Raw genomic sequence first — 16,939 nt, forward strand, 5'->3', positions numbered from 1 at the left:
AGGCTTTCAGAAATGTGAGATGGAGTACGGTGTCTATGTTCAGCATACTTCTGAAGGAAATATGACTCTGGTATGTTTACATGTTGATGATATACTGCTGACTGGAAGTTCTGAACATGAGATAGCCAAGTTCAAGAAAGTTCTGATGAATGAATTTGAAATGACTGATCTAGGCAAAATGACATACTTTCTAGGGATGGAGTTCAGATACTCTGAGAAAGGTATTATTTTGCATCAGCTCAAGTATGAATTAGAACTTCTGAAGAGATTTGAACTGAAGAATTGTAAGATTGCTGTCACACCTTCTGATACAAATCAGAAACTGGATTCTGACTCTGATGGAAAAGGATGTGGACGCTACAACCTTCAAACAGTTGGTTGGTTCTCTGAGGTATTTGTGCAATACCAAACCTGATATTTGCTATTCAGTTGGGATGGTTAGTAGGTTCATGAGTAAACCTAAGTGATCCCATTACCAAGCTGCTGTCAGGATTCTGAGGTATATCAAGGGAACTCTGAGGTATGGAGTATTATTTCCTTCGGGAAGAAAGGATGAGTCAGAACTTCTGAGTTATTCAGATTCTGATTGGTGTGGAGACAAAGTTGACAGAAGAAGTACGTTTGGGTACTTATTCAAACTTCTGGGAGGTCCCATTTCTTGGTGTTCCAAGAAGCAACCTGTTGTGGCGTTGTCAACTTGTGAAGCTGAATACATTGCAGGTGCTGTTACTACATGCCAAGCTGTGTGGATTCTGGATTTATTGCAGGATCTGAAGATTAAAGTAAACAAACCTCTGAAGCTGATGATTGACAACAAGTCTGCAATCAATCTTGCCAGAAACCCAGTGTTGCATGGGAGAAGCAAGCACATTGAGACCAAGTATCATTTTCTGAGACATCAAGTTCAGAGGGGAGTGTTAGAAGTTGTACACTGCAGCACTCAGAAACAGTTGACAGATGTTCTGACGAAAGCTATCAAGACTGATCAATTTCTCAGATTAAGGGATGAAATTGGTGTTACAAGTTTTGATGGAATATGAATTAAGGGATGGTATTAGAAGTAATTCATATTTATTAGTTGTACTATTTTCTTAGCCCCTAAGTTTGTTAGAGGGTATTTTAGTATTTTATCCTATTCTAGCAACCCTAGTTTTAGCTTATAAATAGGGTGACAATCATTGTAACTTTTATCATGTTTTGTAGCCGTCATTCTCTTAATAGAATATTTCTGTTCATCATTTATTCTACCTTTGCACCAACATCAAACACATCAAGTTCAAGTGTGTAGCACCTCAAATTTGCACCTACCTTTTGTACATACATCTTCATATTAGGTCATTTAACATAACATAGTCCACTGCATAGCATTGCATTGTCCTTTGCCCAAGTGCAAGTTCCTCTGGCAAAATTAGGTCAAACTGGTCAGGAGATCAGTCAATCAAGCAAGCAAGTGCAATTTCCATTTAGACAAGGCCCTAGGGTTGGTCCAACATGTTCACATGACCTAGGGGTCCTTTGGAAGTGGTTTGGTCAAAGATTGGGTGCTCAGAAGTCATCAGTCAATGTGCAGTCTGCCAGAAACCCTAGAAAGTCAACTATGGTCAATTGTGGTCAACTGTGCCTGATTTTATGGATTTCAAGGTGGGAGATGGTTTGAAAGGGTTCATTCATGTCCATACAAGTCTCATTTGACATTTCAAAGGTCAAGATTGGAGAAAATAAAGTCAGACAAGAAGTTTCCTAAAATAGTAAGTTGACCTGTAATTGGAAATTGCCAAAAATAGAAAGTTTTTCTCCTCAAATTTACATCATCATACAAGCTTCAAATGAAATTTTGTCCAACATGAAAGTTGAAGATCTTGCTCTCACCTTTCCAAAAAGTCCAAGAACACTCATTTATCATTTATGGTTGGTAAGTTATGATCAAATCATTCTCAGAAATTTTTGAACTTCAAAGTGGCATATCTTCCAAACCATTTGGCCAAATTGGGTGGGGTTTTTTGCTACAAGTCATATTTGATGTGCTCTATCCAAATCTTTCATCACAATTCACCAAAAATCTTTCATTCAAAATGGCCTTTTTCCAAGTGCATGAATTAAAAAAGGGGTGAGTTGAAAAATGGACTTTCAAATAAATCATTTCCAATGCATTATACCAATTACAATTGTTCAGAAATCATATTTTGGATTTGCTTGAGCCCAATTTCGTGCATTAACATGCACCCCATGCAATTTGGTTGGTTTTTAGTAAAATGACCAAAACACTTCATTTAAGCTAAATTGGATTACCACTTCATTAGCCAAACTTAAGCATTACTAATCAGAGTATATAGTGCACATTTTCAGTCTGAAAAACCCTAGCCACTATTCACCAAAACAGATCAAAAACCCATTTTCTCTCAAGAACACTAAAATCTTCATCTGAATTTTTTCTGAAAAATTGCAAAGAGCCCGTGTCCTTGAGCTTTGGTTCACCATTCACAAACCTTCTTGGAGTCATTGCAAGCACCTTTTCACGACTGTAAAACCATCTCCTATCACTGTTACATTGGAGCATCAGTCATGGCAGGTCGAATTTGGAGCTGGAATTGAGGTAACTGGGCTCTCAATACTCATTCATTCATCATCTGGAGCATCAAGAAGTTGTTGTTTCCACTAATCGCGGCCAAAGGACTCACGAATTCACACTGTGCTTCAAGCTAGGTAAGATTTCGAACCACACATTTGTCCAAATCGTGCTATGCATCTTATAGATCTTTTTGCCATGAATGTATTGAGCTTTGAATCAAGAGAAATGGTTGAGTATTAAGGAAGATACATGGATTCAAAGTTTGGTTGTCAAATATGTTTGTGCATGGTTCATCCTGTTTAGCTCGAATTGTTGGAAACTAGGGTTAGATTTGGATTGTACATGGTTGGATGGTTCGAATGGTATGCTCTTTTCCAGATTCTGAGAAATTTGTTCATCGTGTGGATGAACAAGTTACTGTTGCATTAAACCCTAGTTTATGAACCCAGGCATCGTATTTGATCTCCAGATTTTTGCTTTGCATGTTTTTACTCGTTTCTGGGCCATGAAGCGTATGACTGAGCGCCACCTCACTAAGTGAAACGCGACGTTTCACTTAGTGAGTCCTATTATTACAATTATGCCATTCCCGTTTCATTATTTTAATTAATTCATTTTCTTTTTCAATATTTATTTCATTTTGCATGGCCAACTTCAAAAAATCATAAGTCACTCAATTTTAATCCAAATTTGATGGGATTTTTTGTGAAATGCTCCTCTTGACCTCTAGTTTATTATGATGATTTTTCCAGATTTTTTGCACGTGTGAATTTTTAAATGTGCTAGGGTTTGCTCATGTGTGTCCATTTTATGTATGCTTTGCCAATTTGCTTGTGAAATGATGATACATGATCCAATGCCTCTCAAATTTTTTTGTGCTTAAACTAGACATGTTCATGGTGATTTTGGTATAGAGTTTGTAATTTTATCATTGCTGGTTGTGGAGATTTGATTTTTTGAATAGGGGTGTGACAATTTGTGTCACACCATGCATGTCCAACTTCATGATTTTAATTACCATGCTTAATGAACTCAAAATGGTCTGGATTTTTGCATGAGGACACTTGTGCATGTTGAGAATGTGTGTGAATTTTTATGGAATTTTTGAATGCATTTCCTATTTGATTGACAATTTCTCCCCTGTTTGACCAAATTGTTGACTTTTATGACACATGATGCCATATGATTTGTGAAATTCTAATGCTTTATTGGATGGACCTGAAATTTGATATGTGAATTGTAGACATCTTAAAGTTTGTCATGGTTTTAGTCCCATTCATTTATCATGTTTTGTCACTGTTTTATGATTAATTGAAGTTGGTGCATGTTTTGATGCTTTGTATGAGTATGCTTGAACTTGCTTTGACTTTCTGATTTTCATTGACCTACTTCCTTTGATCCAAATGAGCTGAAATTTGGTATGCCTATCATGTTGTGGATGATGTTTGATCATGATTTATTTAAGGATTTATTGAAATGTTTGTAATTGAATTTGAGTTGAGACATTCTGTTGACTTCTTTGAGGTTCTATATGCCATGCTTTGACCTAATTTGTTTGTGAAATGATGATGGTAAATGATATGAATGTGAAACCGCTTGGGTTTGCTTCTTGATTGATTTGTCTTGACTTTGGGCACTTGTCCCTTGCTGTTTTAAACTTTTTATCTCCTTTTGACCCTAGGCTTGTCCTAGTGGTCTTGTCACTCATGTTTAAGCTTGGTTTTTCAGGTTAAGCAACAAATGCTTCAAAGAGATCAATACAAGTTGAATGAGTTTGATTGTTTATCATGAACTAACTTGTTTGTTTTGTAGGTTGCCTAGCTCACTTGTTATGAGCTTGTTGCTTTGCACATATGCTTGACTGTATTGTCTGTTGGTTTATGCTGTTTGTTTTAACTTTGTGTCTGGTATACTAATTGTGCTTGACTGATTTCAGGTACTTTAGTTGCTATTAGTTCCTTGTGAACTTTGCTTTGCTTTGCTTGATAAGCAATTTGCATTGAGGTATAATTTCCTTACTCCATGTAGTCTGGAAGACCTGGCCTGTTACTTGGCCAGGCACCTGTCTGAAGTCCTCCTTAAGAGGCAATGTTTGTGTTTGTTTACATTTGTCCTTGCACATATTCAAAGACCTCCTAAGTGAAGAGGCATTGGCAGATATAAGGGATGTGCAATCCATCCCCTGTTATTCTGTGTGTCATCTGCTTTGCTCACACCACTGTGTTGATGCATTGCAGATACTAACCCAAGATCTTGTACAGTTGTACAGTTGAGTCAGTGTCAAATGTGTAGAAGGGTTCCCACTTTCTGAACCCACACATTCTTGTCTTAAGCTCTCCCAGGCCAGGGATAAGAGTTGTGAAGTCTCATCTTCACTTACCTTTCATCAGCTTCACCCTAACTCTCAATGTTAGGGTTAAGAGCTAACATTACCCTGTTACAGTGGTTTGTTTGTTGAGGTTGATACGACCCCTCGACTAAAACCTAACCTTGATTGAGCCCATTGATTGCATATAGTGTGTGCTACCTGTGCTTGTGTGTTTGCTTTAGCTTGCTTCCTGTGCAAGATAGGTTTGGTGTGGCTTGCTTCCTGTGCAAGTCATGTTTAGGATAGGCTTGCTTCCTGTGCAAGTTAGCTAGAAACCTTAACTTAGGGATGAATTTGCATGATAACATCTAGGCTCGAGTCGTAGTCTCCCTAGTTGTGTCTCCCTCTGTTATCTGGTTAGGCTAGTCCTGTGTCCCTCCGTAGGGGAACTACGTCGCCCTGATCCTCATACCAGATGAGGTACGTAGGCAGGAGATGAGCAGATCTCTCCGGGCGCCCTTTTTGTTTTGTCTTTGTGTGTGTTAGGAGATGGATGTAAGCCCAGTGATTGGCATTTCGTATCCTTTTGTTGCTTGGAAGCTGATGTAAGTCCATCGAGTGGCATTCGGGTTCTAGTGTGGGTTTGTTGGTTCGGATGCTGATGTAAGTCCAGTGATTGGCATTCGGGCTCCACGTTTGCCTTCTTGCGTGTGTTTTGGTTCGGATGCTGATGTAAGTCCAGTGATTGGCATTCGGGCTCCGCGTTTGCCTTTGCCTGTGTTTGTTTGTGTGCGTGTCAGCCGAGCTACGAATGCTCTGATTCTCCTTCGTCCAAGGAGATACGTATGCATAGGATGCGATATCCTAGCGAGCATGTGCCGTTTCCCCAGCCCGAACTACTTCGACTCTGATGTCTATGCCTGATAGACTAAGTAGGCCCAGGATGCGATATCCTGCCGAGTCAGTTTTGTTTGTTTCCTGTGTCTCTTTCAGCCAGTCTGTGTGTGTGTGAGCAGTGTTTTAGCAACCATTTTACTTCCTATTGTGCGTGGATCCCGTCGAGTACGACGGATGCGTAGGGGTGCTAATACCTTCCCTTTGCATAACCGACTCCCGATCCCTTTCTCTTTGGTCGCGAGACCACGTCTTTTCCAGGTTTACTCTGAGCGTTTCCTTTCCCTCTTTTGGGATAAATAACGCACGGTGGCGGCTCTGTTGTTCTTCGTTTCCCGCCGGTTTTTCGCGTAATGCGACAAAGTGGTCTCGTTCACATTATCACATACACTTAACCGTCCAATTGCCGTAAAGTGCAAATCATGAACAAAGAACACAATTGTGACTCCGTTTGTTTTACTTTTAAAAAATTGATTTTTTCTTTGTATCTTCAAAAATGAATTTTATAAAAAAAAAATTAAAATTAAAAAAGAAATTATATAAATTGAAAGATTAATTTAAAATTCTATAACATTATTAAAGATTAAAATATAATCAAAATTTTAAATTTTAAATATTTGAAAATAATTATAGCAAAATAATGAAATAAATAACATTTTAAGAATAATTATTTAAATTAATATTTTTTTAAAATTTATAAAAAATATCTTCATAAACTTTTTTCCAACAAAATATATGTATATTATAAAAATCATTTTAAAAGAAAAATAAAACAAGAATCCCTCTAAAAAATTTCAGCTCAAACGCCATGGCCTCAATATGCTTTTGCCTTCAATATGACAAATGTTGTTGCCTGCCCTTCCCCTCAAATAAATCATTCTTGAAATATCAATTTATTATTAAATAAAAAGGTTTTGGATAACTAAGTAAATTTTTATTCAACAAATTATGAAAATTATAATACAGGAGGAGAAGAGATGGCACCGAAAAAGAATTTTTGAAAAATATAAAAAAAAAAAAAAAAAATTTTAAAAGAATAATTTTGTATATAATGATAAGAGTATTTCCCATTAATATATTTTTAATTTTTGGAGCCTATAATAATATATATTATATTTAAATAATTTATTTAATCACTCCAAACCTCTCTTCCAATATATATTTTTTTATTTTTCCAAATTAAAGAAATTTTAAATTTTAAATAAAAGTAAATCCCCGAAATCATAGTCACCTAAATCCTTATATTCCTCAAGCGATCATTCTCTTTTTAAAAAATTCTCCCTTCCTCCTCCTAAAAAACTCCTAAACAAAACATAGAGGAATCACATAAGCAGGTGAATGTTGTCCATGTTGTTGGGGTTGGTTGAAAATTACATGTTGATACTCTTTATGGTGGGATATGATTGTCGGTGAAGACAGTGAAAATTTATGTATTTTTTTTATCAAAGTGGAGATTATTGGGGTTGATTGAAAATATACATGTTGAAGAAGTCTCATAACGTTTAGTTTTATGAATGAAGATAGATTCCAAGATTATATATAGGACTTAAGTTCTTCGTTTAAAGATGCATCAATCAAAAACACTTTAAACTTGTATTTGACTTTCTCTGTTCTATTATGCTCTTGTATTAGAGTGTCGTGAGATGTAGTTAAATATTTGTTTTGGAGGGTGTATTGAGGGTTTGGGGTAGTTGATGGTATATTATGTGTTGTAACAATTCTCACATTACGTTCGTGTGTTGTGTTCCTCTTTTTCTTTATACTTTATGTGTTTTTTCTCAACAACTGGTATCAGAGTCTGGTTCGATCCATGTATAAGTGTTCTTAGTATGTTTTGTGGTTGCAATTTTGTCTGATCTTCCACATCAGAAAAGAAAGGTAGTTTTGTGAAAAAATTGTTGAGTTACAGTACAAAATTCCGCTGTGCAGTTTGGATTAGAGAAAATTGATGGAAAAAAATTTTGACTTGTGGAAAGTTCAAATAAAAAATGTGTTAATTCAATCAAAATTACACAAGATGCAAGTTTATGTGTGACAATGTGAAATTCAATCAAGGTTACACAAGATGCAAGATTATGTGTGACAATGTGAAATTCTTGAAGTGGTTTATCTTCGAGTGAAATATATTCTTTAAGAGAGAGTATGATAGTTTTTAAAACTATGATTGTCAGTGAAGACAATGTGAAAATTATTAGAGTGACGTACCTTCAAGTAACTATACCCTTGATGGTGGAGTATAATTGTCGGTGAAGACAATGGCTGCTCATGACAGTTATGATTGTCGGTGAAGACAATGAAAGTTCATGTATGATTGTCAGTGAAGATTCTCTGTACTTTGTTTGTTTCCCAACACATGTATCCATTTTAACTACATGAATAAAGTTTTACAGTGAAGAAAAGAAATACATGAAAACAGAAGGAATCCAATTTTATGGATTTTCATTGTTGACACTAGTTCCTTAAGAATGATATAAATATGAGGAGAAAAAAATATAAAATCCCATCCTAAAGAACAAATCCTGCTTATATAGTTTATAAAAGGTAATACATTTTCTAACTAACATGAAAACTCTATTAAGTATATGAATAAGAACATGCATCCGAATCTGAAAGCTCCAACCAGAAAAATGTCAAACTTGAAAAGATTAGACATGAGCAGTGCCTTGAGTGAATTTGGGGTCTTCACATCTGTAACTGCCATCGGGTGCAATTCCAAAACCTTTTGGATCAGCAAAGACATTTTCCAGAAGCTGGCTGCGGTGTGGAACGGGGCTCTCCTCTGCAAACTCGACAGCTTCCTCAATGACCTCGTCAATCTTCTTCTCTATGTTTTTCAACTCCAGTTCACTGGCTAATTTGTTCTCAATAATATATTTCTTCAATGCAGAGATGGGATCCCTACTAGCATAGTGTGCCTTCTCAGCTGCCAAAGCAAAAGCAGATGGGTTGTTACTTGTTACCAACTTGGAAGACAAAAATAGAAGATATATGAACTAGGCGAACACAATGAAAGCAGAACTAAACTCGGATTATGGATAAATTGAAAGGTAGAAAAATACATAGCCAAAACAAAATCAAAATATTGGAAAAATCAGATCAAGCATTCAAAACTATATTTTCTGAATAATGTTGATAAGGGTAGATCAAAGATGTTAATCAAACAACGGGAATTGAGATCTATCCCCATTTGCATATTTCAATAAGGATGTTAATATGCAGCATAAGGTTTGCACTTCCAGCCAAAATGCTGAGATATATTAAGGGTAGCAAAGGGGCCAAAATGTCTCAACTGAATCGACCCTCAATAAATATTTTCTTAAGGGTCAGTAAAGTTTGAGAAAGCATCATCCCGTTTTGTTTTCGTGTTCTATATTTACTTTTGAATACAAAATCTCATCTTGTTTTCACTTTGTTTCCTGTTTTATTTTCAAATGTTTATACGGGAAACAGTTTAAACAATGTGACATTTTTTTAATCAAAAGTGAAAACAAGAAATGAAAACAATTTCTTTTCCCAAGCCAAACAACTACTAATTATTCCAAATCTTACCCTTGCCGTCAAAATACAGTCGACATCCAAACATGCAAAGAAAAATGCTCTTAAAATTAATTAAATCCCCAAAAGTCTAGGAAGTTAATGCACAGTAAAGTGTAAACTATATGACAACAAATGTACACGGATTATGCAGGGAGACTGAAGGTAACTATCGAAACTGTAAAAGAGTATAATAATATAATTAAGTTCAAGATTAACAACACAGTCAAAATAGACACTAAAAGGAAAGCATAATGTAAAGGCTCACCAGGGTCACGAAGCTCATCAGGATCAGCCAATGAATGTCCTCTAAATCTATAGGTCTCACATTCTATCAGAGTTGGTCCCTCTCCTCGCCTAGCTCTCCCAATTGCTTCCTTTGCCACTTCTCGTACCTTCAAAACGTCCATCCCGTCAACATGAACCCCGGGCATTCCAAATGCTGGACCTTTCTTCCATATCTGAGGATCTGAAGTTGCCCTTAGATGCGACATTCCAATAGCCCACAAATTGTTCTCCACCACAAACACAATAGGCAATTTCCATAAAGCTGCCATGTTTAGGCATTCATAGAACTGTCCATTATTACACGTTCCATCTCCAAAAAATGCCAATGTCACATAATCAGCATCTGCCTGTTTCAATACCTCCCTTTTATACTTACTGGAAAATGCTGCTCCAGTGGCCACAGGAATTCCTTCCCCAATAAAAGCAAACCCACCGATCACATTATGTTCTTTCGAGAACATGTGCATAGATCCACCTTGACCCCGGCAGCATCCAGTGGCCTTACCAAAGAGCTCACTCATCACAGCACGCGCCGGAACCCCCTTACTGAGTGCATGAACATGGTCTCGATAAGTGCTCACAACAGAGTCTTCTTTCTTAAGAAGCTTGATGAATCCAGTTGACACAGCTTCTTGGCCATTATACAAGTGAACAAAACCAAACATTTTTCCTCTGTAATACATCTGAGCACACATGTCTTCAAAAGACCTGCCTAATATCATGTCTTCATAGATAACCAAACCTTCCTCCTTGGTAATTAGCTGCACGCACAAACAAATCAAAATAAAAAACAGCACACTCAAAATTCTCATCTGTAATCCAAAGCTAAATGGGCAAGTAGCAGCATAACAATATCTCTCCTTTTCTCGTCTCACATATCACAAAAGACACGTGACATACATACACCACCAAATTGTGAAGTATCTAAACAAATGAAATATAACATTGAGAACCTGTTTGGATTGGCTTAATCAAACTTATCCACTGACCTAAGTTTTATGAGACGGTTCGAGAGAATTTACGAAAACAGCCTATGCCATTTTTCATAACCTTTTTTTCCGCTAAATTTCATTAGTTTTTCAAGATAGCTTATTATGAAAATAAATTATAACATATATATAAAGACAAATCTAACATTATTTTATCTTTTTATATAAAAATAACTTATAGAATCATATACATAAGCCTCTAATCATGACAAGAGCTTGTGCTATATGCTCCAAACAATCTATTTAGTGTATGTTTGGTTTAGCTTTTGGAAGAATCCAAACCAATTCTAGAGGTGTAGTGTTGATTTTGAGGTGTTTGATTCTTCTGAGGTAGAATTAATTCTTCCTACATAATTGATTCTAAAATTTGTAGCTTTTGAGTTTAAACTTGATTTTTACATTGAAATTTTACATAAAGTTATCCAAACATAAATCTCTTTATATTCAGTTCAATTTTAACCATAATCAATTTTTTTCACCAGAATCAAACGTCCAAACATACGCTTATTCAATCAGGGTTGAGAGCTTTTCAAAATCAAAAAAACAGGTTATGAAGAATCCATGCTACATTGAAGAAATTAACAAGTCAAGATTAAAAAAACAGATAAGAAAATGGATAAAGTACCAAATTGGAGGGTGAAGTGAGAGTGTTGGTCTTGAGAGCATCGGAGACGGAGGCAACGATGGAGGTCTGGTTGGAAAGCCTAATTGGAGAAATGGAGTGAAATTTGCGAGTGGATCCGAAGAAAGGTGTGAGTGTGGGAGAAGGAAGAATAGGGTTAGCATTGGATCTGAGAGGGAGAGAAAGATTGGGTGTTGTGGAGAACACAGACATTGTAATCAATGGAATGAGAAAGAGAAAGAGAAGAGAAGAAGAAAAGGTTATTAGTAGTGTATTATTGTTTAGAGTCAAGAGAGAAAATGGGCGGAGGGAACAAGAAAAAGGTGGAAATCACCGTCAAGTGCATTGGCAATTTCTCATTTCATTTTCACTCTTACTTCACCTATGTAACTATGTTTTCATGTCTTAGTTCATTTAAGAAATTAAATAGACACAATACTCAACTAACTTTGCCTACAACCAATTCAATTTCTTCACTCTAAAAACCAATTCAATAGTGTCTTTGAATTTTTTAAAAATTGATTTAAATTTTTTATGGCAGAAGAGATGAATAGATAAATAACAAAATAAAAGAGATAAATGATAAAAATATTACATCGGAGATTTTATCCTGTTTCGGCCTAAATCATTTAAAATTTTCACTACAACAATCTTGAGCTTTTATACATGATCAACGCAGACAACTTTACAAACAATTCGACCTTCTGAACAAGATCAATCTATAAACCTTCTACAAACTACCAAGGTTTTTACATATGATCAACTCAATATTTGTTGTGTTATTTATATGTGCAAGTACACACACTAAAAAATAGTAGCAATTGATGTAAAAGTAAGAGTATCGATCCCACAGTGAGTGATTGAAATAATCTAAATTGATTCTCATAATAAAACTTTGTGAATAGCCATGAGCAAAAAGGTAACAATAATAATAGGTTGTCACATGTTCATGTTGAATAATAATAAGTGATAATAAAGAAGTTAAATTAATAGTGAGAGTCATGTTGAGTAATTATTCGATTAATGAAGTTCATATATTATGTGATGAGATATATCGTGACAGATGAGGTGGAAAGTAATCTAGTGTTGTATGTCTACAATATCAAAGCATGTGCGTTAATTCAAGTGAACAACTCTCGAGGTCTCACAATAATATTAAAGCATGTATATTTTTAACTTTTGATATTCCCTATGATTGTAGTCATTTATCTCTAAAGTGTTGAAATTAAAATGTTTCGGGCTTTCCAATCGTACGCCCACTTCTTTTCATCGTCGACAGTCCATTGTGCCTCTGGTTTTGGTACAATGTTGTCTTCCGAGTTGGTTATAGTAATCTCAAAAGGACTGTCACAGATGGCAACCCATACAGTCCTTTCTATGGAATTTATGTGTACTCACATGCAGTCTTTCCAATAGTCATAATTTTCACTGTTGAAAACTGGAGCTCTATTGTAAGCCCCATTTGGTTCAGAAGTCATATCGTTACGAGAAGATACATAGCACTAGCGAATCAGACTCTGATTCCACTTGTTAGACGGTGTGGCAGGTGATCGAGAGGGGGGGTGAATAGATCGTCACAAAAAAATCACGGATTTTAAAATTTTTAATTGATTTTTAAAGGCTAGCGGAAAAGCGCAGTCCCGAATCGACTTCCGCTATTCTGAACCGACTACTAGAAAACCAGACATGCAATAAACTGATGGATAACAATATGCTGATAACAAATAAACACGCTTGGATAATCGTTTTAATGAAATTCACAAACAGCACTATATTCCAATGAACAAAAACAAGCATAACACTTTTATCAAACAGTTGGTGTGCAATGTTTAATAATCCTTATTGTCAATGGAGTTGTCAAAGCAATTTTCTCAAATCAAAACACTAAAACAGTTTTTCAATTATGCAGATTTTTTTTGCCAATGTAGGATCATTCAACAGAAAAATTAACACCACAATTGAATGATAAACTTACTGAAAAAGTAAAGAGATCAAGGATAGAAAATTGTATGCAGAGAGTTTGGTAAGGAAGTTTCCCACTATCGTCCTCGCGTGTGGGTACGTCTCCCCTCAATTTCGAAATCGAAATTGGGATCTTATTTCCAATAATGTTGCAAATGTTTACAAGGTTACAACACAAATAACAAACACCAATCCCACTGATTATGTTGAATTTGTCTTAACCCTGCTTGATTCGATCTGATTAAGTCTTGAACCTCAAAATCAACGACCAATCCTCTGCTCCACTACTTGTTTGCGAAATATCCCAGATTTCCAAACCCCTTCGCTACGGCTGAATTCGATCCACTTGACTTTGATGAAAACCCCCCAAGAAACGATCCGTTCTTGATGGAAAACCTTCCGGTTTTTCAGAGAAACCCCCTTTATATCCCTTCAACCCAGCTTCGATTACAAATCCTACAGCTGAACGTTATCTCAAAGATCTCTTGATGCAATGCATAATGATTATTATGTTTCAATGTGATTGAATGTGAAAAGATGATTTGAGAAGATGATGAAGACAAAGTATCTTTCAGGTTTCTTGCTCACACAAAAAATGCTCTCAAAATGTTTTCATGTGTCGTGTAAAAAGAATAATGTTTTACTACTTATAACAGAGTGAAAACAGAAAATAACAGAAAATTTTAGTTGGATGAGTCGATACATACGATGCATGAGTCGATACATGTGTGCAAAAATTGACTCATGAGTCGACACATGACCTAATTGGGCGATACATGAGGTAACAAAAACGTTTTCCAGAATGAATGTATCATGATGTATCAATACATGGGGTATGGGTCGATCCATACTGGGTTGAAAAACAATTTTTCACAATTTTAATATAGCATGAGTCGATACATGAGTAAATGGGTCGATACATGTTTGGTAGAAAACATCAAACAAAAAGGTTGAATTGCCATGTATCGATACAACCACCAATGGGTCGATACATGATGAAGGAAAATTGATTTTTGAGAAAACCAATTACACGTGTATTGATACATCACCATATGAGTCGATACATGCTGAACCAAAATTGAATTTCAGAAACGCAATTTAGACATGTATCGATAAACCAACTCATGCGTCGATCCAAAACATCAAAATACGCAAAAATGATATTTTAGTGATGCAAAAATCTTCTCAATTGTTATTTTAATGATATGTCATGCTAGAGATCTTTTTGAAATGATTTTCAAGTACATTTCTATCACAAACTTTGACATCACTCAAAAACTCATAATATGGGATAGCACTCAGAGTTGTCACACAATGGAGTGTAGAGGATCCGAAAAAGATAGGGTGAGAGGTATTATGCTTCTATGGAATAAATAAATATAGGTGACCTTTTATTCTTTCTCTTTGAACCATATTAGTGAAATTTTAACGATAGTGAGGAAGACCAACCTTGGAGATTTGTTGGAATCTACAGATTCCCAGAAGAACATACAAGAAGAAAACCTGGAGTCTTATTCAAAACATTGAGAATGAGGTCGGAGATAAATGGTTGTGCTTCGGGGACTTTAACGACATAATTTGAGAATGAGAAACAAGGAAGAAAGTAGAACGTCGAGCCAATTCCTTTGGGGTAGACAAGCTATAGATTCACGCGGATTGCATGATTTGGGATTTGAAGGTTACCCTTTCATGTGGTCTAGTGGCAAATCTGGTGAGGCTAATATCCAGTGCAAATTAGATAAGCTTTGGAAACTTCATGTCTCATTAATAGACTTGCACCTATCAGGATTCTTCATCTCCCAAGGTATGGCTGAGATCACGATGTGGTAATAATTTGCCTAGAATTCAATATGAAAAATAACAACAGAAAACAAAGGCAACTTTTTCAATTTGAAGAGGAGTGGACAAGGGATAACAAATGCGAGAACATGGTAAGACATTGTTGGAATAGTACTAGTAGTAGAGGAGAAAAAAGTTAAGATCAATTCAAGCTTTGGGAGACGTCTTCAAGGAGTACATTTCTTGTGGGGTTCCTCCAAAGATGACGAGAAGATTCATTAGATGAGTTGGAACAAATTTTCTCAGATAAAAGGTGTGAGGCATGGGATTTCGAGGTATTGAAGATTTTAACCTCAGTCTATTAGGAAAGAATTTATGGAGACTTTTAACCGACGACCCTTCTTTATTGGAAAGAGTTTTCTAAGAGAATGTATTATCCAAAGAGTACTCTTAGAGAAGCAAAGTTGGGTTTTGCCTCAAGTTATGCTTGGAGGAGTATCTTGGGCTCCAAAGATCTAGTGGAGAAAAGTTGGAGGTGGAGGATTGGTAATGGAGTCACAATAAAAGTCTGGCAGGATAATTTACTGCCCAATGGTGCAGGATTTAAAATTCATGGACCAGTTTGGGGTCCTTACAAAGATGCATTTGTGAGTGAGCTTATTGATCAAGACATGTGTTGTTGGAAAAAAAAAACATCATCAAAGCATGCTTCGATCCCATAGAAGGTTCCCGAATTACTAGTATCTCACTTTCTTGGAGAAGGCCGGAAGATAAATTCATTTGGCACAATGAAAAAGATGGGGGAATATTCTGTGAAAATGGACTATCACATACTTGGAAACAAAAGGCGTGCTGCTACATCCTGACCATCGAGCCATAATCAAAAGAAGATGTGGAAAAAGATTTGGACAACTATTATTCATAACAGAATCAAAAACTTCTTGTGGAGACTGGAGAAGAACATCCTCCCCACCAGAGCGAACTTGATGAAAAAGGGGATCAAGACCACCCCTGAATGCCTCCTATGCCACAGCAACACTGAAATAGTTTAAACCTTGTTTCTAATGCTTTATCAGTAGTGGACTGTTTAAGCCTTGTTTGTTTTGATGATGTGTTAGAACCAATTTTGGTTGATTGTTTGTCACTTTTTAAAAGTTCTCAAAACATTGTTGCCATGTATTTGAACAGTTCTCTAAAACATGGGAGGGTTGTGTCCCTATGTTCAAAATGTTTCCATTGTAATCGTTGTTTCGTTTTGACAATGTGTTATCTGATATCTGAATGTGCATTTTGAAATTGATGATAATACACTAAAATATAAAAATCTATCATAGAATATTAATATAAAATTAAAATAATGTTTATTCTTTTTTGAGAAAAAAGAATATACACTGACATTTTTACACTGTCAACCAATGAGACTCGTGTATCCCGCCACATCACACTTTTATTTTTAAAATACTGTTATGATTTGACAATATAAAATGTTTTGATTGGATATTAGTGTATTGACAATATAAAATATTTTGATTGGATGTCAGTGTAATATTTCTTTACACTGACGGTGCACTACCTTTAACCTCTTCTTTTTATCAAAAAAAATAGTTTGAAAATTTGATGGCTTTAATACACCCCATTATTATAATATTGTATGAAAAAAATCCTTAAAACTAACGGAGATTATCTAAGTGTTTTATTTTTCTTCATAGGAAAAATCATATTCTAGTGCCTATCTGAATTATTTCTATGCAACTACAAAATCACAAAAATATGAAAAACCAAAACAGTTCATTCAGCGCGAGGGCCCAGAATATAAAAAATTCAAAATTGTGTGAAAAGAAAAAGGGCCCAACCGGGTTCGAACCGGTGACCTCTTGATCTGCAGTCAAATGCTCTACCACTGAGCTATGGACCCTTGGTGATTGTAATTGAATAAAAGAAATCTAAACTATAATAGTACGCTTTCAATATGTTCAACGTGAAACTTAGATACA

The 16,939-nt window shown here is 35.7% G+C and overlaps 1 protein-coding gene and 1 non-coding gene across 2 annotated transcripts; both read right to left on the bottom strand.

The window, feature by feature from the left end:
• Window positions 1-8,174: 8,174 nt before the first annotated feature.
• On the bottom strand, window positions 8,175-11,595 carry LOC127132066 (pyruvate dehydrogenase E1 component subunit alpha-3, chloroplastic). Its single transcript, XM_051060936.1, has 3 exons — window positions 11,208-11,595; window positions 9,574-10,354; window positions 8,175-8,694 (listed from the first exon to the last, which is right to left on the bottom strand). The coding sequence occupies exons 1-3, from the start codon at window positions 11,415-11,417 to the stop codon at window positions 8,417-8,419; spliced, it is 1,269 nt and encodes a 422-aa protein (XP_050916893.1). The 5' UTR covers window positions 11,418-11,595; the 3' UTR covers window positions 8,175-8,416.
• Window positions 11,596-16,788: 5,193 nt separating this feature from the next.
• TRNAC-GCA (transfer RNA cysteine (anticodon GCA)) lies at window positions 16,789-16,860 on the bottom strand. The gene has a single exon. It is a non-coding gene; the product is annotated as a tRNA-Cys (tRNA).
• Between the last annotated feature and the right edge of the window lie 79 nt (window positions 16,861-16,939).

Source organism: Lathyrus oleraceus, chromosome 3 (genome assembly GCF_024323335.1).
Source record: "Lathyrus oleraceus cultivar Zhongwan6 chromosome 3, CAAS_Psat_ZW6_1.0, whole genome shotgun sequence".
In the NCBI taxonomy this organism is placed as follows: Eukaryota; Viridiplantae; Streptophyta; class Magnoliopsida; order Fabales; family Fabaceae; genus Lathyrus; species Lathyrus oleraceus.

Bases quoted from the DNA above. Each gene is read 5' to 3' on its own strand.
- LOC127132066 (XM_051060936.1), bottom strand. From the start codon at position 11,417: ATGTCTGTGTTCTCCACAACACCCAATCTTTCTCTCCCTCTCAGATCC. The intron at 10,355-11,207 runs GTACTTTATCCA...TTGTGCGTGCAG, and splicing joins TCACTTCACCCTCCAATTTG to CTAATTACCAAGGAGGAAGG. The intron at 8,695-9,573 runs GTGAGCCTTTAC...TTGCTTTGGCAG, and splicing joins TGATGAGCTTCGTGACCCTG to CTGAGAAGGCACACTATGCT.